Genomic DNA, 27,080 nt, shown 5'->3' with positions numbered 1-27,080 from the left:
ACATTCACTAGTTTGCTTTATTTTTTAGAATCCACATATAAGTGATATCCTACTGTGTTTGTCTTTCTCTAGCTGACTTATTTCACTCAGCATAATGCCTTCCAGGTCCATCCATATTGTTGCAAATGGCAAATTTTCATTCTTTTTAATGTATTTCAATGTATATATATACACATATATATACACCAAATATTCTTTATCCATTCATCTGTTGATGGATACTTAAGTTGTTTCCATATCTCAGCTATTGTAAATAATGCTGCTAAGAACATTGAGCATGCATCTTTTCAAATTAGTATTTTTATTTTCTTTGGATATATACCCAGGAGTGGGATTGCTGGATCCTATGGTCGTTCTATTTTTAGTTTTTCAAGGACCCTACATACTGTTTTCCATAGTGGCTACATCAGTTTACATTCCCACCATGAGTGTACGAGTGCTCCCTTTTCTCCACATCCTCCCCAACATTTGTTATTTGTGGTCTTTTTGATGATAGCCATTCTGACAGGTGTGAGGTGATACCTCATTGGAGTGTGGATATGCGTTTCTCTGAGGATTGGCAGTGTTGATCAGCTTCTCATGTACCTGTTGGCCATCTGTATTTCTTCTTTAGGGAAATGTCTATTCAGGTTTTCTGTTTATTTTTTAATTGTGTTTTTTTAATATGGAGTTGTATGAGTTGTTTATATATTTTAGGTATTAACCCCTTATCAGTCATATCACTGACAAATATTTTCTCCCATTCAGTAGGCTGTCTTTTTGTTTTGTCAGTGGTTTCCTTTACTGTGCAGCTTTTAAGTTTAAGTAGGTCTCCTCTTTTATTTCTCATTTTGCTTATTTGGGTCCTCCCTCTTTTCTTCTTGAGATATAAATAAAATTTTTAAGATAAACTAATAAATTCATCCCCTTCTGTATGTTTGATACCATGCCATGTACTGTATATAATACAAAATCATAAATTAAAAAAAATCTCAAAAATCTCCCAAAATACTTAAGAACATTGGTCTACTGTTCAGGAAACAAACGAAATCATACACAACTTCAGAGAAATGATAGATTCTGGTATAACACATAGGATAATCTCAGACTGCAGAAAAAAGGATTAATGAGAAAAATAGAACCAATGGTAATGTTTAATCAATTAACTGTAACAAATATGGGGAAATATCAATGACCAGTGGTTTCTAACTGATTCTTTTTTCCAGTGGAATTATATCTGACCTTTTTCCTGGAGTCCAAATTCCAGAACATGATTATGGAATATTACAGTCAACAATTATAAATGTCATGAATGGACAAAATCTGCAACCTGAGACATGTATGGTTGAAAAAGTGATACAGTTCTATGAAACTATGCTAGTAAGGCATGGTGTCATGTTAGTTGGGCCAACCGGAGGTGGCAAGACCACAGTTTACCGAATACTAGCAGAAACTTTAGGAAACTTGCGGAAACTTGGTATAGATAATCCCTTTTACCAACCAGTAAAAACATACGTTCTTAATCCTAAATCGATTACAATGGGTGAATTGTATGGTGAAGTTAATAACATAACCTTGGAGTGGAAAGATGGTTTGATGGCGCTAAGTGTCCGAGCAGCTGTGAATGACACTTCTGAGGACCACAAATGGATCATCAGTGATGGGCCAGTGGATGCTCTTTGGATTGAAAATATGAACACAGTCTTGGATGATAACAAGATGCTGTGCCTGGCTAACAGTGAGAGGATTAAACTCACACCTCAAATCCACATGCTTTTTGAGGTAAATATATATTCCTTACTGCAGTGTGAAACTGTTCATTACGTTGGCATGCCATCGTTAATTGTTTTCTCTTGCTGATACATCATTTATTATCTGTAAGGCCTACCACGATGTTTTGTTTGCATACTAAATACTTGTCAAATTGTCCTTTATAATAATAGATTATAGACTGTCCATTCTGTTAACCAAAAGCCCTGAAATATTCCCATCTCTCTATAAACAAGAAATGCAGTCAATTCTGGCTTCCCCAGCACTTGTTTCTTTTCCTTTGGAGGTAGTTATATATATTGATGTCTTTACACTGTTTGAAATGCTCTCCAAGTTAAAAATAATTGTTATTTTTAAGATGAATAAATCATCCTTCTGTGGTATGAGTATTTGGTGATGGAATTGGAAAAGGAATGTGAGCCAAACATAGCTACACAGTGTTATGGAAGATAGCACCCCCTGCTGTAGTCAGTCATTCATCAAACGTTAATTGAATGCCTGCTGTGTCCTAGGTGTTGGGCTAGGCTAGGATATAAGAATAAAAAAGGTAAAAAGAAAGCAAAAGGAAGGGAAAGGAAATAGCTGTACCTCCCATAAGGATTTGGCAGTATCCTTCTATACTTACATGAATTTTTTTCTCCTATGCCTCACTTAACTTCCCTTCTCCATTTCTAATTACTTATAACCCTTCCGGTCTCTTCTACGCACATCCTTACAGTGTAAACTTAAATTTCAAACATGTAAACCATTAACATTAAAGCTGGGGGGATAAAGGAGTATCGTATTAACCATTTCCTGTTCAACTCCCTTCAATTCTAGGTGCAAGATCTAAAGGTTGCCTCTCCTGCGACCGTCAGTAGATGTGGGATGGTGTTTGTGGATCCTGATGAGCTGAAGTGGATGCCTTACGTCAAAACCTGGATGAACAGTGTTTCTAAAAAAGCAAGTGCAGCCGGGCGCTCCCCGTTATCTCCGTCTGCCTGGACTCCCCCCACCCTCGAGTGTCCACATGGCAGTTGATTAAGGCCTCACTGTGCTTGACTGAGGGAACCGCAGCCCTGTGCCTAGCCCTCTCCTTGAGATTTCTTGGGACCCTCCAGGAGTGTGACCTATTCCCCAAACCTGTCATTATTTGTTTCCTCAACTTGCCAGCCTGCCTCCTCGCTCTGGCTTCTGCCTACCCTGCCTGGCTTCTCCCCAGCCTGGGTTCTCTCAAATTCAAGCACAGACACTTCCTTGAGTTTCCCCTGAAAAAAAAAACTTTGCAGAAGGCTTGAGATAATGAGAAGGAAGCACAAGAAGAAAAAAGAGCATTTAAATCCAGGCACTGTCACTGTTTGTAGATCTTAGGAGCCCTGAACACCACTGAGAGCCAGAAAGAAGAGGAAACCAGTTCACTTCCCACCCACTCTTAGGTCCGTTACCCGAGACACATTCTAACATCGGCATCAGAGGTACCATTCCACCCAAAGTGAAGGAGAGCTTTTACGTTATTATTCACAACAGCTCGTTTCCATATTATCTTCTGTACCTTCTCCATTCCAAAGTAGACTTCCTCTTTACCTTAACAAGCCATCTTTTTCAGTTTCGCCCCATCTCATCTCAAACCCCGCTCCAAGAAAGCATCATCCTTCTGCCTCTCCCGCTCCAAAGATGAGTCAGAAGACTATATTGTTTTCTTCATTCTTAGGCGTCAACATTTTAAGAACATTGTGGTCTACTCTCAGAGTAGCCTGACGCAAGCAGTAATGCTCAGAGTTGAGACTTCATCATGGGCTGCCGTAAGATGTTAAATGTTCCTGAATTCCGTTTTCTAATAGACTTTTTAAATTTTTGATTTACCTTTATTTTTATTTAGAGCAGTTTTAGGTTTATAGAAAAATGTAACAGAACGTACAGAGAGTTCTCATACGCTTTCTCTCCTCCAAACATAGTTTCCTCTATTACCAGCATTTTGCATTGGTGTGGTTGGCACATCTGTTAAAATTGATGAACCAACACTGATGTGTTCTTATTAACTGAAGTCCACAGTTTACATTACGGTTCACTCTGTGTTGTGCCACTCTGTGAGTTTTGATAAACGAACACTATCGTGTATCCACTGTTATAGTATACAAAATAGTCTCGCTGCCTTAAAAATCTGTCCTCCACCTGTTCATCCCTCCATACCCTCCCCCAACCCCTGGCAACCGCTGGTTGTTTTACTGTCTCCATAGCTTTCCCTTTTCCGGAATGTCATATAGCTGGAACGATACAGTGTATTTTCAGATTGACATCTTTCACTTAGTAATACGCACTCAGGATTCCTTCATGTCTTTCTGTGGCTTGAGAGCTCATTTCTTTGGGACACTGAATAATAGTCCATGGTGTGCATTTACCAAGTTTATCCATGCACTTACTGAAGGATATCTCAAAGTTTCCAGGGTTTAGCGATTATGAATAAAGCTCCTATAAACAGCCACATACGGCTTTTCGTGTAGGTGTAAGTTTTCAACTCATTTGGGTAAATACCTAGGACTGTGATTGCTGGATCATGTGGCAGAATTACGTTTAGCTTTGTAAGAAGCTGTCGGTGTGTCTTCCAAGGTGGTTGTGCCTTGTTGCACCCCCACCAGCCATCAATGAGAGTTCCTGTTGCTCCATATCCTCACTAGCATTTGGTGGTGAGGTGTTTGAGACTTGAGCCGTTCTAATAGGCATGTAGTGGCATCTCATTGTTGTTTTAATGTGCTGTTTTGTGATATATGATGTTGAATGGCTTTTATATTGTTTATTTGCCATCTATACATCTTCTTTGATGAGGTTGCTGTTCAAATCCTTTGCCTACTTTTTATTGGGTCATCTTATTATTGAGTTTTGAGAGTTCCTTATGTATTTTGGATACAAATTCTTTATCAGATATGTCTTTTGCAAATATTTTCTCCCAGTCTGGCTTGTCTTCCCATTCTCTTAACAGTGTCTTTCACAGCATACAGCTTTTTAATTTTAATGAAAGCTAATTTACCAATTTTCCTTTCACAGATTGTGCTTTTGTTGTTAGATCTAAAACCTCATTTCCAAACCTGTCACCAAAATATTCTCCTCTGTTGTCTTCTAGAAGTTTTATGGTTTTGCATTTTTACATTGAGGTTTATGATCCATTTTGAGTTAATTTTTGTGAAAAGCGTAAGATCAGTGTCTAGATTCTTTTTTTTTTTTTTTTACCATGTGGACGTCCAACTCCAGCACCATTGTTGGAAACACTGTCCCCTCTCCATTGGATTGCCTTTGTCCCTTTGTCAAAGATCAGTTGACCATATTTGTATGAGTCTATTTCTGGGATCTCCCTCTTGTTCCATTAATCTGTTTGTCAGTTCTTTGCCAGTACCGCCCTGTCTTGATCACTGTGGCTTTACAGTGAGTCTTGACGTGGGGCGGTATCAGCCCTCCAAACTGGTTCCCTAATGTTGCGTTCACTATTCTGGGTCTTCTTCCCTCTCCGTGTAAACGTTAGACTCAGCTCGTTGATACCCACAAAGTAACTTACTGGTGTTTTCACCCATCGCATCAAACCTATAGATAAGTTAGGAATGACTAACATCCTCACAATATTGGGTCTTCCTGTCCGTGCGCGTGAGCCATCTGTCCACTTACTTAGATCTTCTTTGGTTTCTTTCATCAGAATCTTGTAGTTTTTCTCATATAAATCTTGTACGTATTTTGTTAGAAATACACCTCCGTGTTTTATTTTTTGGTACTTATGTAAATGATGCTGTATTTTTTAGTTCAAATTCTAATTACTCATTTTTGGCATGTAAGAAAGCGATTGGCTTTTGCATGTGAACCTTGTCTTGTACAACTTTGCTGTAACAACTGACTTGTTCCAGGAGTTTTCAGTCGGTTCTTTGGGATTTTCTATGTAGATAATCATGTCATCTGTAAACAGAGAGTTTTCTTCTTTCTTCCCAATCTGTATACTTTTTATTTCCTTTTATTGCCCTATTGTATTAACTAAGACTTTTAGTACAATGTTAAAAGAAGTGGTAAAAGGGGCAACATTCTTTTTTAAATCTTTAGGAATTAGTCCTTTACCTTACATAGATATTTTAAATGTTTCATTTTGTACTTCTTTTTTATTGCTCTTAATTGTGAGACATATCATCAGTACAGAAGACTGCATGAAATATATACTGACAGTTTAACAAAGGATTATAAAATAAACACCTGTGGGCCCATTACCAGATCAAGATGTAGGACATCATCAGCTACCCAGCCTCTCCCCCTTGTGGCCCTTCCAAGCCACAGAGGGTTTTTTTTTTTTAATTTAACTTGCCTCATATCTTATGATGCTTATTGCCTTCAATCTAAGTCACAGGCTATACTGCAACTTACAAGTGTAAACAAACCCTTTTTGAACTTCATTATATATTTTATCTGCTCTTGCTAAAATATCATTCATTTGTTTACTTTTCAGCTGAATGAAGAAACCCAAGGGTATATATTGAATCTTTTCCAGCGTTACGTTGATGATGGTTTAAATTTTATCAATAAAAAGTGCAGCCAAGCAATCCCGCAAGTGGACATCAGCAAAGTTACCACACTCTGTTGCTTACTGGAGTCTCTGATGCTTGGGAGAGATGGAATCAATTTGACAGTGGTAGGCAGGGTCTTGTTGCTGTAAAACTGGGAAAGTGGGATTACCGATGGATGCTTTGCAAATAAATAACCACAGACTTTCCATCGTACGACTGTTTGATTCTCAAGTTAATTTTTTAGGGGATTAATGACTATGAGTAGATTTGTAGAATCTCAGATTTGGAAGGAATTCTAGCCCATAGTTTATCTTAAACTCAATTTTTAAATTCCCTCACAGTCTATAACGTGTTCCTAATGTGTGTCTCCTTAAACACCTTCATGTGGGGATAGACATAGTTATAATAGTTGAAAGATAACCTTGAGCTTTTGTTTCACATGCTCCTCGCCACTCATTTTCTCATCAGAGTATTTATACTACAATAAAACATCACTGTGGGAACCATTGAATGGAATATAAAAAACGTACAGTGTGCCCTTTTAAAAATGCATGCGCCTACACAAAAGAAAAGTCTTTATACATTGCAATTTAGACTTCTTTTTATGTTAACATGTGAACTATTGAAACTCTTTCTCTTTGTTCTTTCAGGAGCAAACAAAACTGAACACTATACTGTGTCAGACTTTTATATTCTGTTACGTATGGTCTCTAGGCGGAAATTTAACTGAAAACTACTGGGATTCTTTTGACACATTTATTAGGACACAATTTGATGATAATCCTGATGCCAGGGTAAGAACCAAATACATGTAAACATAGTAACTCTGAATCATTAAAATTAAATTTTAAGACTAAAACTTTAAAAGCCTTAGTTCTACTATAAATCTTAATTCTTCATTTAAAAGGGTTTCTAAAATTATTTACTTTTTTAGACCATGGATAACACTTACTTTTTTTAAGTTTTTAGGAGTTCTCTCCTGACCACATGAAGAAAGTAAGGTATAAAAGTGTATGAAAACGTCCTATTGTAAACAGAAACATTGAGTTCTAGTTAGTAAATTTATTTTTTCATGGTGCCCTGGTTTAGCGATTCTGAAACGACTTTCTGTACGTTCTAAGATTGAGCGAATGAATCAGTATATTGAAGATAATGGCAACCAGGTACCTCACTGTTAAGATCAGATTGAGGACAACTGGGAATTTAAGACAGAGAGACAGACTCAGAATTCTTCACTGAACCCTTGCTGCAGGCTCTCTAATAAGTGAGGCTTTTCATAACTTGGCCCCACCTGTGTTTCTAGACTTACCTCTTATAGTTCCCAACGTGAATGGCACTTTCCATGGCTTCCAGGCCTGTCTGCTTAGCCTACACCTTGACCCTTCCTTCCCCATCCCTGTCTCATCCCTTCTTTGCCTGTCTGACTCCTGCTTGTCTTTCAAGTCCGAGTTGTAGCATGGCCATCCCCTAGAACCCCTTCTAAATCTCTAGCCATCAGCACAGCTCCCCTGCAAGGAGGATGAGCCATCCCTCCGTTGCGAATGTACTGAGCTCCGTCGGAACCCTTATTTCTCCACGAGCAATCATTAGTGTGCTTGTGTCGATTACGAGGTCTTTGAAGGCGAGGCGGGTCCTCTTTCCGCATTTTCCTCCAGCACCGAGCACAGTATTTGGCATGGAGTGAGCCCCTGAATCATGGACTGAATTGAAAACACTTTACAAGTCTAACAGGGGGTTTTATAGTCAGTCTGTCAGGTTCAACGTATTGTATTGCTTGGTTCTGTTAAAGAATTGGAGTCTGGTACTCCAACAACCATTTCTCTACAAAGAAACAAATCCAGATCCATCCTTATTCTATGACTGTCTTTGTTCCTATGAGTGTTTCTGCTGCCGTGTGTCAATCCTGTCGAAAGTGGTGTTTAATTTTGCACCCTAGCTTCCCAGTTCCGGCGACCTGTGGAGCATTCACATGGACTTTGACACCAAACGGCTGGATCCCTGGGAACGAATCATACCCACCTTCAAGTACAGCCGAGATATCCCCTTTTTTGAGATGCTTGTCCCCACGGCTGACACGGTGCGCTTTGGGTATCTGATGGAAAAACTCCTGGCAGTCAGGCACTCGGTGCTGTTCACTGGAATAACTGGAGTTGGCAAGGTAGGACTCCTACGTCAGACGAGAAGGTCTGTCCACAATGAGGGCGTGAGGGACCTAGCTTTGTAAATACTCGTATGATTTATCAGTGCCTTATTTCCCCGGGGGATTTTGAATTTTGATCGCTTTTTTCCAGGAAGAGTCTAACTACGCTGAATCCATACCCACTCTATGGTTTGCCACTGTCTGAATAAACCCGTGGCGTCATTAATACATAAGCCAGAGGACCCTGTGGGCCAAGCTTTTGTGTTTGCGGGCATTTATGTGGTGTCGCTTAGAATTTCTGGGGCTGCCACTGTGGGTCAGCGTGGGGTTAGGGTGGGAATCGGTCAAGGTGGTTTGTGCCCCCAGTGGATTACTGATGAAGGTCAGTCTGTTACCTCCTGCCCATTTACTTCTTAACACAGCAATGATGTGTAGAAAAAGTAGAGGGAAAATGCTGACTGGTCTTGTTGGTTTGGGTGGAGGTCCACATAAACAGAGACTCGCTGTTTCCCTTCTAAATTATTTCTGAGTTTCTGGCTCCTGTTACCACACCAACTTGGATAGTAACCAAGACGGATCTTGGTATGAAACTGAAATAAAATTTTTTGCTGAGATAGATCTGATTAAAGTATTTCTTTAGATCTGATAAATCTAATTAAAATGAATTTCCAGGAAGAGGAAGGCAGACATTTCAGTCTGGCTTCAGCCTCTCTCCTTTTGTCCTGTTTCTTCCTCATTGTACTGGATTATTACTGACAGAGACAATTGAAAAGATACTATACTGAACGTGAAATCAGTTAACATATTTTTTTACAATTTAAAGTCTGTTATTGCAAAAGGACTGTTAAATAGAATTCAAGAATCAGCTGGCTATGTTCCTGTGTATCTAAATTTTTCCGCTCAAACTTCATCGGCAAGAACACAAGAGATCATTGAGTCCAAACTGGAGAGGAAAAGAAAAAATATTCTAGGTAAGAATTATTGTTGTCATTTGTCCCACACAAATTTTTATTATGCTAATAAAGTCACAAAAACAGTGCATGTAATAAAGTTACAACTGGGTATTTTTTTTGCTCAGTTTATTTGTAAAGGTAACTCTGTTCATGTGTTCTTTCCTGTGCTATGTATCAAGGTATCTTCCTGTTAGCAAGTGAGTGGTTTATTCCGATCACCTTCAACTCAACAAATCTTCAGTCCCTGCCTCTCTCTGGCTCTCCCTCTCCACTTGGGCTCTGCTTTCAAACCTGCACTGATTTTTCTTTTTTTCTTTCTTTAATTGAACTATAGTCAGTTTACAATATTGTATCAGTTTCTGGTGTACAGCATCATGTTTCAGTCATCCACGTACAGACATATATTCGTTTTCATATTCTTTTTCATCATAGTTTACTACAAGATATTGACTACAGTTCCCTTTATTTAAAATAAACAAACAAACCTCTTTATATCTGGTGCGTTGAGTCATCTGAGCTCCGTAGGGAGCAAGTGTGGAAGTTTTGTGGCTGTTCCTTCCATCTGTGCTCTGAGCCAGGTTTTGTGGCATCGCCCTCATCCTTCCTTATTAACCACGCAGATAAAGAGCATAACTTTAGGTCACTTATAGTTACCTTGAGCCTGGTCCAAATGGCATCATCCCGCACCGCGGAGGGATGACGAGGGTGAGGGAGCCCCTGACAGTGTGGACGTCCCGGCCGTGCCCACAGCTCCCTGCAGGGGCCTGGACGGGACCAGAGGCGTCTCTCCTCCTCAAGACACGACCGTGCTGGGGCCCTCCTCACTCTGCGAGAGGAGCTGAGCTCCCCACACGGTGTTCACCGTGTTCACTGAGCCCGAAGCCTCACCTGCCTGACGTTTCCCAGGGGCGAGTCGTGATTCTTAAATTCACGCTATCTACCTCCCTAGGAGCACCGGGAAACAAGCGAGTCGTGATTTTTGTTGACGACTTAAACATGCCCAGACTGGATCGCTATGGCTCTCAGCCTCCCATTGAGCTGCTCCGGCAATATCAAGATTTTGGTGGATTTTACGACAGAAACAAGCTCTTTTGGAAAGACATACAGGTTACTTTGGGCTTCAGATTGCTTTGCGTGCTCAAATTTAAACGGCTGTCAAGTTTAGCGTAGTCGTTTGCCAGACTTACCACAACAAAGTGCGGCAGGGTGGGTGACTCACACAACAGACATTTATTTTCTTACAGTTGTAGAAGCTGGAAGTCCAGGGTCAAGGTGTCACAGATTGGTTTACTCTGGGGTCTCTGTCCTTGGTTTGTAGGTGGCTGTGCTCTCCCTGTGTCTTACGACCTTCCCTCTGTGTCCAGCTGTGTCCGAATCTCCTCTTCTTGAAAGGACACCAGTCATCCTGGATTAGGGCTCACCTATGGCCTTGTTGTGACTAAATTAGCTCTTGAAATGCCCTGTATGCAGATACAGTCACAATGGGACGCTGGGGGTCAGGGCTTCAGTATGTGATTGGCCAGGGGGAGGTGGAGAAGGAGACGTAGTTCAGCCCATGACGTGCGGCGTCAGTGTCTCTTCCGTGTGGCTCAGTTCATTCAGTCCATGTGGATTCTCGCCCTGCTTGATTCATGAGGTGCATGGACGAGGGAGACCTCCCGGCCCCCTGGGGGGCCCAGCTTTGAGAGATGGATGAACATGTGTTTAATGCAGGGTGAGAAGTGGAGAGAGACCGGAAGGAGGTGGGGGCGGGTGCTGGGCTGATGATGAGAGAATCCTTCCTGGAAGAGGTGATGTCAGAACAGGATTTTGCGGGCAGGGCAGGGCAAAGCAAGGAAGGGGAGTGTTTGCATCTCAGAGTAGTGTGGACTGTGAGCGCTGAAGCAGCCAAGGATGCAGATGTCAGCCCAGGGGGCCGTGGTGCCATGAGGAGGAATGCGGATTTATCCTCTCAGAGATGGGGAGCCTCTGATGGAAACGTTACAGAGCGATCCCCTGGGCTGCTGGGGAGGTGTGGACTAGAGAGGAGGCAAGACCAGAGGCAACTGCAACATCACGTATCCATCAGTTGAAAGTGTTCCGACCAGAGGCTGGCAGGGAACGTAACCCTGTATTTCCCTTAGGAACAGTGGTTCCGGGTGCATTAATTCAGGGTTCCTGGCAATTTCATAGACTGTACCTACCACAAATGACAAGAATTGACTATACTTAGTATTTGCTGAATGAGTGTCTTTTCATCTAAGGTACACATTCTTAAAATTTTTGAGATTACATTTTTACATGGGAGTATTTATACAAGGTAGATGAGTTAGCTGTGTGACCTTATGAGCAATAAGTTAGCAATTTGTTGAACCACCCAGGGCCTTGGTTTTTTTCATGTGCACGGTAGAAAGGACAACAGTAATCTCCGGAGGTGGTTGTGACAATGAAGTCAGATAACGTGTTGGAAACGTAACACAATGCTGTCAGTGGTAGGTCCTCCAGGATCATTGGTTCTGAGTCCTGCCATTGGGACAGGCAGACGCCATCTCCTCCTCTGCTGGGTGACCTGAGTGGCTTTCTCTCCTTACAGGATGTGACGATCGTATCTGCGTGCGCACCCCCGGGCGGCGGCCGGAACCCCGTGACCCCCCGCTTCATCCGACACTTCAGCGTGCTCTGCCTCCCCGTGCCCTCGGAGCACAGTCTGAAACAGATTTTCCAGGTGAGTGTGGGTTTAACCTTGGGCAGGAGGGGAAAAGAAAACATATTTGTTCCAAGACTTGCACAATCAGAAGAGTCTTGTGTTTCCACGGAGCACCCCCAGCCTTCCCTAAGCAGAAACCCAGTAAACCCAGGGCCACCTGGGCACCAGCCGACAGGCATTTGCATCACAGCCTTCTGTGTTTGTGGGCTCAGAGATGGCTTTAGAGTTGTCAAAACACAGCCCCTACCTGTAAGGAAGGCTGTCCCCTGAGCCCTGGACGCCCAGCAGATCTCGTCCACTACCAGCCCCCAACTCTGTGCTCATCTCCCCTCTGACCGCCACGTCTGGGTCCACTTGCCCACCAGACGCCACCCCCAATAACCCAGCGAGCCCAAGCTCAGCCCACCTAACCCGGAATTCACCAGCGCTGCAGCCACCAGCTCCAACGAAAACAAGCAGCCATATTTCTTCCATCTGTACAAATTTCTCCAAGGGGCCACTTCCTCCTCCTTTAAGTGGGGAAATAACTGTGTCTGCCCTGTAGGGCTCAGCAGACGTGTCCAGCAAGTGTGAGGCATTATTCTGAATAGAGCGATGGGAGAGCATGTAGCAGCCTGAGCAGAGCGGGGATGCCCTAACCGGCCAGCGAGGTGCTCAGAGATTTGCAGATGCAAACTACTGTATATGAAATGGATAGACAAGTTTCTACTGTGCAGCACAGGGAACTATATTCAATGTCTTGTAGTAACTTATGGTGAAAAAGAATATGAAAGTGAATATATGTGTGTTCCTGTACGACTGAAGCGCTGTGCTGTACACCAGAAACTGACACAACACTGCAAACTAACTATACTGCAATAAAAATATATCAGAAAAGTAATTTAAAAAAATGAAAACATAACACACACAAACACACACACACACACACACAAAGATGCTCAGAGGAGACTGAGCTGAGTGCTGTGGGGTGGGAACTGACTGGGAGGAACAGACACGTGGATGAATGAGGTCACAGAGTCAGGAAATGGCAAAGGGGGTGTGCAGGTCGGATAAGACGGGTGACTGGTCTGGGGAGGCTGACCTTGGCGGTAATCACCCAGGAGCCGAAGAGGCCCAGTGGTGGGGGCGTTAAGTGAGCCTCTGCACTCACCAGCGTCAGCCTCTCCTTCCAGCCGGGCCCTCCCTCCTCGAGGAGAGGAAGGAGCAGAACCCGCTCGTGCACAGCCGTCAGTACATGGAAAGTGGTTTCCATATTGAAAGAGCTTATATCCGTGGAAAATTATTTCTAATAAATTTGAGGTAGTTCCAATAAGTTGTTTAAGTGCTGATGCCAACAGGATGTGTAAGAACGGCCACATTTTGCAAACCTTTCAGAGAGTGCTTGAGAATGTGAAAGGATAGGATGTTGGCTCCCATAGTTAAGCAGCAAGTAAAGAACATGATGTGAAGCGGGTACATGGACCAGCACTGGTATTCCAAGACTTTTTTGTTTGAGAACCTTTTATTCTAAAGTTTGAAATGAGTGATTCCAACCATGCCCTCTGGACACACTTTGTGATGTGATCGGTGCTGAGGGGCGTGTCCCAGGTAACTTAGGACTGATGATAAAGTACTGAATTTGCACACTGCTCCGGGCACAGGGAGCAGTGGGGAGAGAGGGTAGGGAGGAGGCTGCGTGGGGGCAGAGCCCGCACTGACAGGGGAGTGCGGGACTGATTCATGGAAACAGAAGGAAGACAAGAGTGGAAATGGAGAGGCCAGTGAGTGAAGGAGGGAGTGAAGAAGCCCAGATGGAAGAGAGTCGGGGCTGGGATGGAGTGACATCAGAAAACAGAAGGACGCAGACAGATTCAAGAAATGTATTCAAGGTTGACTGCAGGGGACAGAGAGTGGCAGGTGTGAAAAGAGACCGTCAAGTTCCTGATCTGAGTGGAGGGCGGGGCCGTGCACCAAGACGGGGAGGCAGAAGGGTGGGGAGTTCGTAGCTACCAGTAAGCTGCACTTTCAATATACATGAAGATGAAAGTCTGCGGAGCTGTTGGTCATTCACCCATAAAGATCAGAGAGAGGACTTCGGGTCATTCCCAGATAACTCCGGCACTCCATGAAGACCCTCTGGGCCCACAGCGAGCAGAGGTCTAAATTACTTGGGAAGTGGGTTCATGGCAAGTCCACGCCTCAGATGTGAATGCTGCTCAGGCCTCACCAGACAGTCATGGAGACAGGAGTGAGTCCATTCTGGAGAACAGACTCTGAAATGAAGAGTCCTGGCACCCGCTTGTCCTCACGTTGGAATTTGGCTTTCTGCTTACTGCTAGAGGAAGTGTCATCAGATCCGGAGTTTTTGAAAGATAAATTTTGGTTAAAAAAAAAAAAAACTCTGACGCTCTCATGTTATGTTTCTGGTTCTAGGCCATCCTCAGTGGCTTCCTGAGTGACTTCCTACCAGCTGTAAAGCAGACTGCATCAAACATTGTAGAAGCCTCAGTCGAGATCTATAACAGAATGAGCATTGATCTCCTGCCAACACCGGCCAAGTCCCATTACGTCTTTAACTTGAGGGATTTATCCAAATGTGTGCAAGGTAGTGTATGGAGCCCACATGGCCTGGCCTGCCCCCTCCTTTCATTTCCACCCACCCCAGATCTCTCAGGAGAGGAGTATGTACATGGATGTCAGTGACGTGTCTGGAAATCCCACCCCATGTTCAAGTCACCTTCCACCCCGGCCCCAGGCTGACTACTTCAAGCCACACTCCCATTTCTCACTCCCAGCTGATGGCCTGTCTTCTTTTTCACTGAAAAAACAAGCAATCAAACCAGAACTGCCTCCTCTTCCAAATCTCCCAGACGACCCGCATCTGCCTGCCTTCCTACTGCAGTGGTCCTGGCTGTCCCTGCCCCTCTCGTATGCCAGTACTCCCTCTGGTGCTGAGCCCCATCCCCTCCTGCCTACGCGAGGAGTTTGCTCTTAACATTTCCTACTTCTCTTCCGCATTGTCCGTGCTTCCTCTTCTGTTGGGTCATGCATAACAGCATATAAACCTGCTGTAACACCTCTCATCTTAAAAAAGAACTGTCTTTAGGCCACATACCCTGCTTCTGCTACCCTCCCCGTTTTCACTGATAATGTGTCCCAGCTTTGCTTTCACCATTGTCATGTGTGTGTATATGTGTATGTCCACTGGGGGACCACTCATTCCTGGGAGTGTGGGGGTAAAGCTGGACTTCAGGATTTTCTGGTTAATTCAGCTATTTTTCTTCTTTTCTTAAAAAAACAGGTATCCTCCAGTGTGATCCAGGAACAATAAGAGAAGAATTACAGATATTTAGACTCTTTTGCCATGAATGTCAAAGAGTCTTCCATGATCGTTTGATTAATAATGAAGATAAGCACTATTTCCATGTTATTTTGACAGAAATGGCCAGTAAATATCAACCTTTATTCAGCCGTTCTTTCTTTCTTTTCTTTTTTTTTTTTTTTTTGAGTAGAAAAGCAATTTGGGTTCTAATCCTAGCCATTAGACCACCGGGGAGACGCAACTGGGTTCCTAAAAGGAAAATTAAAATGAGCAAGATGAACCGTAGTCATTGATGAGTAAAAGTTTTTTTTCTTCAATGACCCAAATATAGAACAACATATGAAATATTGTGAAAATCATTTTATGGAAATTCAGGAAGGTTTGATATTCTTAATACTGTATGGAATTTTAAGTAGAGGAGAGAAAGCAGAAAAAAACAGCATTTTGTCTGCTAGGAAGCCAGGATATTTCTAAAGTACTTCTGATTTATTCATATGTATTCAATATCTGTTATTTAATAAAATGTTTATTAATTTTAAATATTCTGAATCTTAGATCCGGGGGATAATCAAACTGAAGTGTTCTGGTATTAACACGGCTTTCTCTCAGTTTCATGTATACTTATGTTAAGGCTTCTAAGTAAAGTAATGGTTGTTATAATTATGTATATTATATCATTAATATCCTGCGTTCAAGCTTATCATTATACTAAAAGTTGACTTTATTTTTTGAACAGACAAACATTTTGGAATTGCAATAGGCCTGGAATACTTTTTGACTAGGCCCATCATATTTGGAGACTTCATTAAGGTAAGTCCGTTGACCTGACTACATTTGAAGGTTATAAAGCATTTACCATTCTCTAGTTCAAGTTCATATTCTGCAGGAGCTTTGCACATGTGAAGATTAAGGATCTAAACTGGGGGTCAGCAAACTATGTCCCACAGGCCAGATCCACCCACCACGCATTTTTGTAAATGAAGTTCTGTGGGGACATAGCCACGCCCGTTCGACTGTGTGCTATTTGTGTGGTGGCTTTCTGGCTAGAAGACAGAGTGGGGTGGCAGCCACAGACACCGTATGCCCTGCAAAGCCTAAAATATCTACTGTCTGGCTCTTTGGAGAAAAAGATTGCTGACTTCTAATCTAGTTACATTCATTCTGGTAATAGTTTGAATCAGAGACCCATCGGGGATTCAGTTTGGAAGGAAGCAAAGAGGTGTAGTCTCTTAACTCAGGGCTGGGATCCCCTTTACAAGGGCCTGTGTAGCTCTTCAGCATCCGCTCGCACGTTTCCAGGCCTGGGAAGCCGGTTAGTAAGCAGTGCTGCCTTCTTCCTTGCAGGGTAGCTCCAGTTAGTAGGAGAGTTTTCCTCATATTAAATTCCTCAAGTCTGTCCCCGCCATAACGTCTATGCTCACACCCTAATTTTACCCTCTAGATCTCCCTAGAACAGACTTACCCTAGATGAATGAACCTCGTTCTAGGTTAAAAGACTTCTGTCTAACCGCCCGGCCTGCGGTCACAGGCAGCCATCTGGTCTGACCACGTCGGCTCTTGTGTGGGAACCGCATTCTCAGCGTCTCTGAGAGGGAAGGGTCGTGTCTGTTTTGTTCACCCTAAATCCCCAGTGTCCTGCACAGAGCTGAGTATACAGCAGGCTCTCAATCAATGCTGTTTGAACAAATGAATGGACTCATCTTTGTATTATACATATGCAATACTTCACGACTCTGGTAACCCCTGAAAACTAAAAAAAAATAATATAAGCAATTTATTTGTATGAACTCTATCTATTTAAATGTCTTCTTAAAAGCAAAGTCCAAAGTTTGTTTTCAGGTGGTGATTCTATTTCCTGTGTGTTTCTAGCGATGTCACTATGATACGAGGGAGTGGAGCAAAGCAGAAAGCAGTGCTGGGCTCTCCTCCCATTGCCTCTGTGGATTTTAGCCAGTGGTTCCCAAAGAAAGTGCCCCCTGGGGGCAGTTGTCACAGCCACAACAAGTCATCATCAGTAGGTCCCAGCAGGAACTCAGTTTCCTAGAATTTACACAAAATATCTTTCTCAATGATTAGTTAAATGACTTCTGTGTAAAAACTACATATAGTTCTGACATGATTTTTTTTATAACCACCACAGTCTGCCATTCATAATGTTCAACGATTTCGCTTTTCTGATGCCAACAGCCTAAGAGCAAAAGTATAAAACCAGAGTAATGTGAGAAAACTTTGAAAACCATTTCTGAGCTCCTGTGTGAATTTTATTGCAAAGGTCATTGAAATTCCAACATGCCACTTGAAGAGGTTAAATTAAATGGATTTTTTAACTAGCCATGAAAATCTGATGTAATTTAATCCTATTTCCTTGGTTTTGAAGCCCTGCTAGCATACTTAAGTGACTGATTAAATAGAAACATAAATAAAACAATGTTGTCTCCTAAGGTTACGTGTATTATATATATTTATACATCAGAATTGATCCAAATTGGTTCTTCTCCAATGAATCACCTTACAGTTTGGAGCGGATAAGAGTGATCGGATTTATGATGACATGCCTGATATGGAGAAAATTGCAAACGTTCTGCAGGACTATCTTGATGATTATAACCTTATTAACCCCAAAGAAGTAAAGTTGGTGTTCTTCCAAGATGCCATAGAGCATGTTTCAAGGTATTGTGCCATGAAGTGCCCAGTAATGCATTGATCCAATTTCTTTTGCATTAAAAGGTAAGGATTCAGTTGTACACAAGTCTTTAAATAGGTTGCTAGATGGACAAAGTTCTATTAGCAAATCTCACTAGAATTTAAACGTTATTTTTTGATATATTTAAAATGCATGTGTCATGAACTTTCTGTGAAATCTCAGGGGTTATTTCTTTTTTTAATTTTTTTTTGGGGGGAGAGGCAATTAGGTTTATTTACTTATTTATCTTTAATGGAGGTACTGGGGGTTGAACCCAGGGCCTTGTGCATACTGGGCACACACTCTACCACTGAGCTACACCCTCCCCCTATTTTTCTAAATATTTAATAGATTGGCTTTGTTTTGTAAGTGTCCTGTCTCATTACAAAAAAGGACCTGCGGTGTTTTGCGGTATAACCAGGCCAGGGACATGCGTTCCTAAAGAAATAGTGGGGGTCAAGATTATAGCAAAACAAACTGAATGCAAGGATCATAGATTCCATCTCCTCATGAGTCTGACTCATACCCTCTGTAAGTATCTTTTGAGGGTCGTCCCTGACACCTAGGTATCCAGCCTGAGTGTCTGCAGTCCTTGGGGCACACATGACCTTTTTAAGTGGCTCATGTCCTGTTGAACAATTCCTAAATTGTTAAAATGTGTTAAACATGTTAAACTGTCCATTGGAGGGAAAGGTGAAATCTGCTCCCTGTGACTCCTGGTGCTCCCTTCATCATGCTGAGCAGTAATAATTATAATGGCACTCGGTGTGAATGTAAACCATGAGATGGGGTATCTCATTTAACTCTGATAACATCTCTCGATGGCTCAGTACCAGAATCTTTCTAGACACAAGGCCCAGAGAACGTTCAGTGGTCTGCTGCTGCACAATAAGCCACGTAATAACTCGGTGGCTTCATTTGTTCACGATCTCCCGGGGCTCCCAGCCATTCCCTCCTGGATCTCCGCTCGGTTGCACCTGGCACGTCTCTGCCTCCGTGCGGACCCCACCATCTCTGCGGCACGGCGGCACCAGTGTCAGGGCTGCTTACACGGTGGCTCAGGGCTCCAAAGGCTTGTGCCCAAAAGAGAGCAAGCCAGGCAGAGGCCCCTTCTTGAGTTTTTAAACTGTATTCACACTTCCCTGTGCACTTTCACAGAATCTTTAAAGAAGGGTTTGCAGGTGGTCAACTCGCTGAGCAATAACGCGCTAGTTTCCCCACTAACCGTGGTGGAATGCCATTTGTAAAACGGATGCCTGAGGCCAGCCTGAAATTATTTGTCTCTTTGGGAGTAATCCATTATATCTACTTTTTAGATGCTCACGAGTTTTCAATTATGTCTCAAATAGAGATCTGTATTTCATATATTGATTCACATATGTGTGACTACATACAGTCACCTGCAAGCACACACACACATATTTTGTTTTATATTCACGTACCTCCCAGAAAACATTTCGTGTTTTGCTTCTCTTCTTTGGCTTCCTTTCCAGACCCTCAGCGATGTCCTCAGATCCGTGGTCTCAGCTCACAGTTCTGTCCCCTCATGCCTCTCCTGCAGTTCCTCTGGGATCCCATTTGTTTCTCCTAGATTTGTCCTCCTTACCTTCCATTTTCTCTCTTGTCATTTTAATAATCATTTTCTTTTTCCTCTGAGTTCTGGGTAACGTCCTTGACTTTGTCTTCTCCTTTCCCTGTTCAGTTTTCCCCGGTGTCCTATGTGCAAGGCCCACCCATCTTCCACTGCGGTTTTCAATCTGGTAGTCAGATTTTTCCACCTCCAATCATTTTTTCCGAATCTTAAATTTTTTGCCCCTTTCTGAGTGCTTGCTCTAGTATCATGACAGCAACTTTCAAAAATTCTAATTGTTAACATGAATCATAAATTATGGAAAATCCATTCCAATTACCTTCCCCCACCAAAAAAAAAAAACCTACAAAAGGAAAAAGAAGCTCCATTCGGATTATTCCTGTTGATCTCTCCTGAGCTGCAGTGGCTTTCCTGCTTGTTCATCCTTACAAACGGAGAGCCAGGCTTACTCAGTGTGCCTGGCCAAGGCCAGCAGCCTGTAGGACGTGGGGAGAGGCGGGTACCAAGAAAGCCCAGCAGTGCTTTTCTCCCAGCGAGGACCTCAGACCTGCCCTGTTCTCTCCTGTGGCCTTTTGCTCCAGGATGACCCTCTGAGCAGAAGCCACATCGTACACTTGACATAAAACTTCCTCTGCTTTTTTTTTTTTTTAATCTTTCTCTGCTTTGCTGCCCCCAGGATTGCCCGCATGGTTCGTCAGGAAAGAGGCAATGCCCTGCTGGTTGGGGTGGGCGGCACAGGAAAGCAGTCCCTCACGAGGCTCGCAGCCCACATATGTGGTTACAGATGTTTGCAGATTGAGCTGAGCCGGGGGTATAACTATGACAGTTTTCACGAAGACCTGAGGAAATTGTACAAACTGGCTGGTGTCGAAGACAAGAATATGGTTTTCCTCTTCACGGACACCCAGGTACATATTTAAATATCCAAAAAGCAAGAACAGGAAAAGGATGAGTGTTACAGTCACGTGTGAGCGTCAAATAGACTGTCCAATGGCGTTCAGGGAATTCCTCCCTCTGCTAACAGAGCTCCTGGACCTTGTAAATGACTTTTAGAGTACGTTTTTCCTTCTTTTACCAACTACTGTTTCCCTCTGTAAACTCTCAGTAAGTAACTGGTTAAGAAAATGAGCAGGGTTTTTTAATTTTTCTTGGAGGGGGAAGACATGAATAGCAAAAGGTAATGAACTATTTCTGTAGAGGTAAATCTAAGAAAATAATTCCCTAAGTGAAGTCAATTAGGAAAATATGCTTTACTCAAGAAAAGGAAAAAATAATGGCTGTGTTTTGGTTAAATTAACTCTAAAATTAAAATAGGATTACATCTATGCCTACAACAACCAATTTAATTGATCTTAGAGGATTTTCTACATTGATTATACTTGAGTATTTTAACATTAGGGAAAATAAACATTTGTAGAAGTTAGCCAAGGAATAAAAAAGTGATCTGATGCATAAATATTTTAAAGTCCATTTTAATTTTGAAAACACCATAAACATGATTAAGTGCAATCATAAAATGGGAAAAATACGTTTAACAGCTGTGACATGCAGTGAGTTTATATCTGAACATGTAAATATGTTTTACAAATGAAAAAGGATCACGCAGCTGAGTGTGTGCCCACCACTAACTCCGGCCCCATCGCTGCTGGCACCTGGAGACGCTGCTGGGGACGCCAACACCCTTTGCAGCCAATGCAGACCCTGGGGACACACAGTTGTCGATCACTGTGGACCCCAGTGGCCTGAGCCAAAGAGAGATAAACTGCCCCACACCACGTGTGCCCCCAACTAGACCTGGGGTCCCAGTAGGCTCCAGCCTGCTCCCACCCGCAGGGAAAACCAAAGTCACTCCATAAAGTCTGGAAGATATAGACACTTACGTGTGTCTGTAGGGATGATGAAGAATTGGGGAACCGTGACTCCGCCAAAGAAATACAGTAAACCTCCAGAAACTGGCCCCCAGAAATGGAGATCCACAAATTGCTCCACAAAGAATTCAAAATAATTATTCTCAGGCAGCTATAAGAGAACACAGATCAACAATTTCATGCCATCAAGAAAATAATGCAAAAACAAAATGACGGAGAGTGACGTCACCAAGATGGCGATATAGGTCAGTCCCAACTTCACTCCCCTTCACAAGAACAACTAACAACTATTCGTGGACAAGACACCGCTGAGAAAATCCTAGAGCATGGGGGTAAGGCTGAAGCAAACCCCTGCACCACAGAGACCAAGACAGACCACACTGGAAGGGTAAGAGGAGCAGTTGCACACCAACCACATTGCCTTCCCCCAGGCCAGTGCAGCACCGTATCACGAGGTCTGTCCTGAGCCTGTGGTTCCTCCAGGGGGAAGGATGCCCAGGTGGGACGTCCAGCCCCGCGGTGTTGTGGGCTGCATCTTGGGAGTCTCTTTCTGGTCTCGCATCACAGGGAGGGTACGGGAATCTGCAGCACTCGAACCTCTGGGAACTCGATTGCAACAAGGAAGTCATGGAGGTGTAACAACCAGCACTCAGATCGTGACAGACCAAGTCCTTACCTGCAGCGCCCAAGCAGGGGTCCCAGCCAGCAGCTCTGCTCTTCTGCAGAGCCAGGACGGTGGCACAGTCTGACAGGGGAACTCAGTAGGATGCTGGTCCATCTGACTGAGGTCCTCACATGAAGAGCCTTGCCAGCCCTGGAGCCTGGTCCTCCCCCCGATCCACCCAGGCAGGGGAGCTGAGCCTTACCATGCTTACTGCTGAGTGAACCTCCTGGCCCCATCCAGCTAGAAAGCCTGGCCAGAACATCTGGTAATCTGTGTAGCCCAGCAATGCTCAAGTGGAAAGTTTGGCAGACAGAGTAGATTGTCCACAGGGCAAAGCCTGTGGCAGTGTCCAGTCAGGGAACTTGGGGAGACTGAAGTGTCTTTTTTGCACTGTGTATTCTTGTCTCCTTTGTTGTAGATTAATTGCTCATATAAGTGTTATTTCTGGATTCTCTATTCTGTTCCATTGATCTATGAGTCTGTTTTTGTGCCAATACCATACTGTTTGATTACTATACCTTTGTAATGTAGTTTGAACTCAGGAAGCATGATACCTCCAGCTTTGTTCTTCTTTCTCAAAATTATTTTGGCTATTCAGGATCTTCTGTGTTTCCATACAAATTTTAGAATTGTTTGTTAAAGTTCTGTGAAAAATGCCATTGGTATTTGGATAGGAATTGCATTGAATCTGCAGATCGACTTGGGTACTATGGTAATTTTAACACTATTAATTCTTCCGATCCATGAATATAGTATATCTTTCCATTTGTTTGTACCGTCTTCAGTTTCTTTCCTCAGTGTCTTATAGTTTTCCTAGTTCAAGTATTTTACTTCCTTAATTATATTTATTCCTAGGTATTTTATTATTTTTGACATAATTGTAAATGGATTGTTTTCATAATTTCTCTTTCTGATAGTATGTTGTCAGTCTATAGAAATACAACAGATTTCTGTATATTAATTTTGTATCCTGCAACTTTGCTGAATTTCATTGGTGTATTCTAATAGATTTTTAGTGCATCTTTAGGATTTTTCTATGTATAGTATGATGTCATCTGCAAAAAGTGACAGTTTTGCTTCTTCCTTTCCAATTTGGATTCCTTTTCTTTTTCTTGTCTGATTGCTGTGTTTAGGACTTCCAGTATTATGTTGAAGAAAAGTAGCAAGTGTGGGCACCCTTATCTTATTACTAATCTTAGAGGAAACACTTTCAGCTTCTCTTGGAGTATGATGTTAGCGCTGGCCTAGTCATAATGGCCTTTATTATGTTGAGGTATGTTTCCTCTATACCCACTTTGTTGAGAGTTTTTATCATAAATAGATGTTAAATTTTGTCAAAAGCTTTTTCTGCATCTGCGGAAAGGATCATATAATTTTTGTTTTTCAATTTGGTAATGTGGTGTATCACATTGATTTATTTGTGGACATTGAACCATCCTTACATCCCTAGGATAAATCCCACTTGATCATGGAGTATGATCTTTTTTAATGTACTGTTGAATTCAGTTTGCTAATATTTTGTTGAGGATTTTTTCATCTATCTTCATCAGTGATATCACCTGTAATTATTTTGTGTGATGTCTTTGGTTTTGGTGTCAGGGTGATACTGACCTCATAGAATGAGTTTGAAAGCAGTCCTTCCTCTTCAACTTTTTGGGATAGTTTGAGAAGGATAGGCATTAACTCTTCTTTAAATGTTGGTAGAATTCACCTGTAAAGCCATCTGGCCTTCGACTTCTGTTTGTTGGGAGTTTTTAATTACTGATTAAATTTCATTACTGGTAATTTATCTGTTCATATTTTCTATTTCTTTCTGATTCAGTCTTGGGAGATTGCATGCTTCAAGGAATTTACCCATTTCTTCTAGGATGTCCATTTTATTGGCATGTAATTGTTCATAGTAATCTCCTATGATCCTTTGTATTTCTGTGATGTCAGTTGTAACTTCTCTTTCATTTCTGATTTTATTTATTTGTACCCTCTCTCTTTTTTTCTTGATGAGTCTGGCTAAAGTTTTATCAATTTTTGTTTGTTTGTTTTCAAAGAACCAGCTCTTAGTTTCATAATCTTTTGTATTGTGTTTTAGTCTCTGTTTCATTTATTTCTGCTATGATCTTGATTATTTCTTTCCTTCCACTAACTTTGGGTTTTGTTTGTTCTTATTCTAGTTCCTTTAGATGTAAGGTTACATGGTTTACTTGAGATTTTTCATGTTTCTTGAGGTAGGCTTGTATCATATAGTAAATTTTGCTCTCAGAACTGCTTTTGCTACATCCCATAGATTATGGATCATGTTTTTATTTTCATTTATCTCCAGATATTTCTTATTTCCTTTTTGATTTATGCAGTGACCCATTGGTTGTTTAGGAACATATTATTTAGCCTCCACATGTTTGTGTTTTTGCAGTGTTTTTTCCTTGTAGTTGATTTCTCGTCTCATAGCATTATGGTTGGAAAAGTTGCCTGATATGATTTCAGCCTCCTTAAATTTATTGAGAATTGTTTTGTGGCCTAGCATATGCTCTATCCTGAAGAGTGATCCATGTGCACTTGGAAAACAAAATGTGTATTCTGCTGTCTTGGGTGGAATGCGTTATATGTATTTTATATATATTACCTCCAAGAATTATATATCCTGTTTGCGCTGATCCTGTTTGGGACTCTCTGTGCTCCCTAGACACAAATGTCTGTTTCCTTTCCCAGGTTAAGGAAATTTTCACCTATTATTTCTTCAAATAAATTATCTGCTCCTTTCTCTCTCTCTTCTCCTCTGGGACCCCTGTAATGTAAAAGTTAGTACTCTCAAAGTTGTCCCAGAAGTCTCTTAAACTCTCCTCATTTTTAAAAAAAATTTTTTTCTGTTCAGCTTAGGTGACTTCCATCACTCTGTCTTTGCTGTTCCATTCCTCTGTATCAGCTAATCTACTGTAGCTTCCTTCTAGTGAAGTTTTTATTTCAGTTATTGTATTCTTCAGTTCTGTTTGGTTCTTCTTTATATATTTTTTATATTTAAATTAAACCACCTGATTTAATTTACTGGTTGCTTAATCCTGAATCCTCTGAAGCTAAAAAAAAAAAAAAAAGCAACAACAACCATAAGTTATAATTAACTGTTAACATGAATGAATTTTAACTCTTTATTAAACTTCTCACCGTGTTCATCCATTCTTCTCTCAAGTTCGTGAGCATTTTTATGATCATTACCTTGAACTCTCAGGTATATTCCTTACTTCCACTTTACTTAGTCCTTTGCTCTGTAAATAGTTGTAATTTAGGTGTGCTGTGGGCAGAGGTGAGCTCAGGGTCATCCTACATGAGACATCTTGGCTTCTCCCTCAAGGTTATCGTCGCTTAAAGATAAAATTAACTCAGTGTGAATTTTAGATCAAATCTGTGCTTTATAATTTACATGCAGTGAATGTAAAATAGCTGGGTGAGTTATAATGATCCTTCTGCTCTCTTCTGTAGATTGTAGTGGAAGAGTTCCTAGAAGATATAAATAACATCCTGAACTCGGGTGAGGTGCCTAATTTATTTGAAAAGGATGAACTGGAGCAGGTTTTAGCAGCCACCAGGCCAAGAGCAAAAGAAGCAGGAATTTCTGAGGGGAACAGAGATGAGGTAGGACACGTCAGGATGGTAACATGGCTTTGGAAAACAAAGAGTTGTCTTAGCCTTTTTCCAGTGGTCCAAAGATCCCCGTGAGGGGTCCACGGATAGAATTTTTTCAATACAATTTGCTTCCTTTGTAATTGTATGTTTTTGAATCTCTGACATTTAAAGTGTTAATTCATCAGACTTTAAGAAAAGATTATGGAAAGCAGAAAACAGAAACCCTGCTGCCCCCACAGAGGTCATAGTTCTGTCTGAACTAGAAAGCTTCTCTTATTCTTTTTAAACACAAATTTATTTCACACACTCCCAGAGCCCTGCCTAAGGAGTTCAGTTCTTTTGACTCCCTTTCCCATCAGCAAGATCATGAAAGGCATTACCATTCTCTGTCTCCCTCCTTCTTTCTCTCTCTCACACACACACAGACACACAGACACACAAAACACAGCTGCTGTCCACTTCCGTTTCTCCAACACCGTGCTAGATTCTGGGGGCTACTGTTTGTCTACCCCAGGCCTTTCCCTTCTTCCTGCACCTTCTCTAACTTTTTTTGGCCATTCTCTCCCATGTCTTCCCTTCTGTGTCCTTTCATGGGAACTCCCTCCACTGCGAGGTCAGGGCTTATAGGTACAGACAGCGGGGTCTGCTTCAGCTAGTGTAAGCAGAAATGGCTTTATTCGAGGGGCACAGCACCATTGGGAAGGCCAAAGAAAGGGGTTCTAGACTGAATCCTTTGGAATTAATATGAAATGACACTGCAGAGGTCAGGGGTCAACGGTCAGGGACACTGCTGCTTCTGCCACAGCCATTCCTGCTGAGCCAGGAAGCCGCTGAACCAATTGTGGTGCCGCTGCTTCAGCTGCCGGCTCCACAGCCACGTGCCTCCCACCATGTTGGGAGCAGCCGATGCAAGGAGCCACATCCAGAGATGGTGGCTCCAGGTCCATGCCCCTTCTGCCAGGCTCTGCACCTGCATAAAGGGTTGCCCTGCACCCTGCCTCTTTCCCCCGGTGGTTTTCTATCCCAACACAAAACCTCGTATGAATGCCTCTGTCCCCTTTATTCAGGGGGTCTCCTTAAATCCACTGATGAAGAAAACCTATCACATCCCAAACCCTAGTTGCCACAGAGTCTACAAAATGTCATTTATTCTTTCCAGCCTGCATGAGAGGAAGGGGGTGGAATGGGATGCTAAACAAAGCAATTCACACGTCTACTGCACTAACAGTTTTTAAAATTTGACATTGGTCGAGTCAGATGCATTAGCCAACACGTACGTTCATCGTGGCTTCACCCTTATTTCATACTGAAGACAGCCTCCC

At 42.2% G+C, this 27,080-nt stretch overlaps 2 protein-coding genes across 2 annotated transcripts in view; one reads left to right on the top strand and one right to left on the bottom strand.

The window, feature by feature from the left end:
* The window catches only part of DNAH6 (dynein axonemal heavy chain 6), a 150,317-nt gene that overhangs the window by 62,642 nt on the left and 60,595 nt on the right, over nt 1-27,080 (top strand). Inside the window, exons 34-47 of the mRNA XM_032469656.1 lie at nt 1,206-1,761; nt 2,569-2,691; nt 6,203-6,385; nt 6,911-7,054; nt 8,197-8,418; nt 9,224-9,371; nt 10,303-10,460; nt 11,926-12,057; nt 14,452-14,623; nt 15,320-15,466; nt 16,077-16,150; nt 17,856-18,010; nt 20,291-20,522; nt 25,615-25,767. Coding sequence (XP_032325547.1) covers nt 1,206-1,761; nt 2,569-2,691; nt 6,203-6,385; nt 6,911-7,054; nt 8,197-8,418; nt 9,224-9,371; nt 10,303-10,460; nt 11,926-12,057; nt 14,452-14,623; nt 15,320-15,466; nt 16,077-16,150; nt 17,856-18,010; nt 20,291-20,522; nt 25,615-25,767 — 2,599 coding nt within the window. The remainder of the gene's footprint in view (nt 1-1,205; nt 1,762-2,568; nt 2,692-6,202; nt 6,386-6,910; nt 7,055-8,196; nt 8,419-9,223; nt 9,372-10,302; nt 10,461-11,925; nt 12,058-14,451; nt 14,624-15,319; nt 15,467-16,076; nt 16,151-17,855; nt 18,011-20,290; nt 20,523-25,614; nt 25,768-27,080) is intronic.
* TRABD2A (TraB domain containing 2A) overlaps nt 21,071-27,080 on the bottom strand; it is a 120,451-nt gene continuing 114,441 nt past the window's right edge. The window contains exon 8 of the transcript XR_004315808.1: nt 21,071-21,633. The gene's annotated coding sequence lies outside the window, so the exon portion shown is untranslated. The remainder of the gene's footprint in view (nt 21,634-27,080) is intronic.

Source organism: Camelus ferus, chromosome 28 (assembly GCF_009834535.1).
Source record: "Camelus ferus isolate YT-003-E chromosome 28, BCGSAC_Cfer_1.0, whole genome shotgun sequence".
In the NCBI taxonomy this organism is placed as follows: domain Eukaryota; kingdom Metazoa; phylum Chordata; class Mammalia; order Artiodactyla; family Camelidae; genus Camelus; species Camelus ferus.
This window is presented reverse-complemented; position numbering and strand designations above follow the sequence as displayed.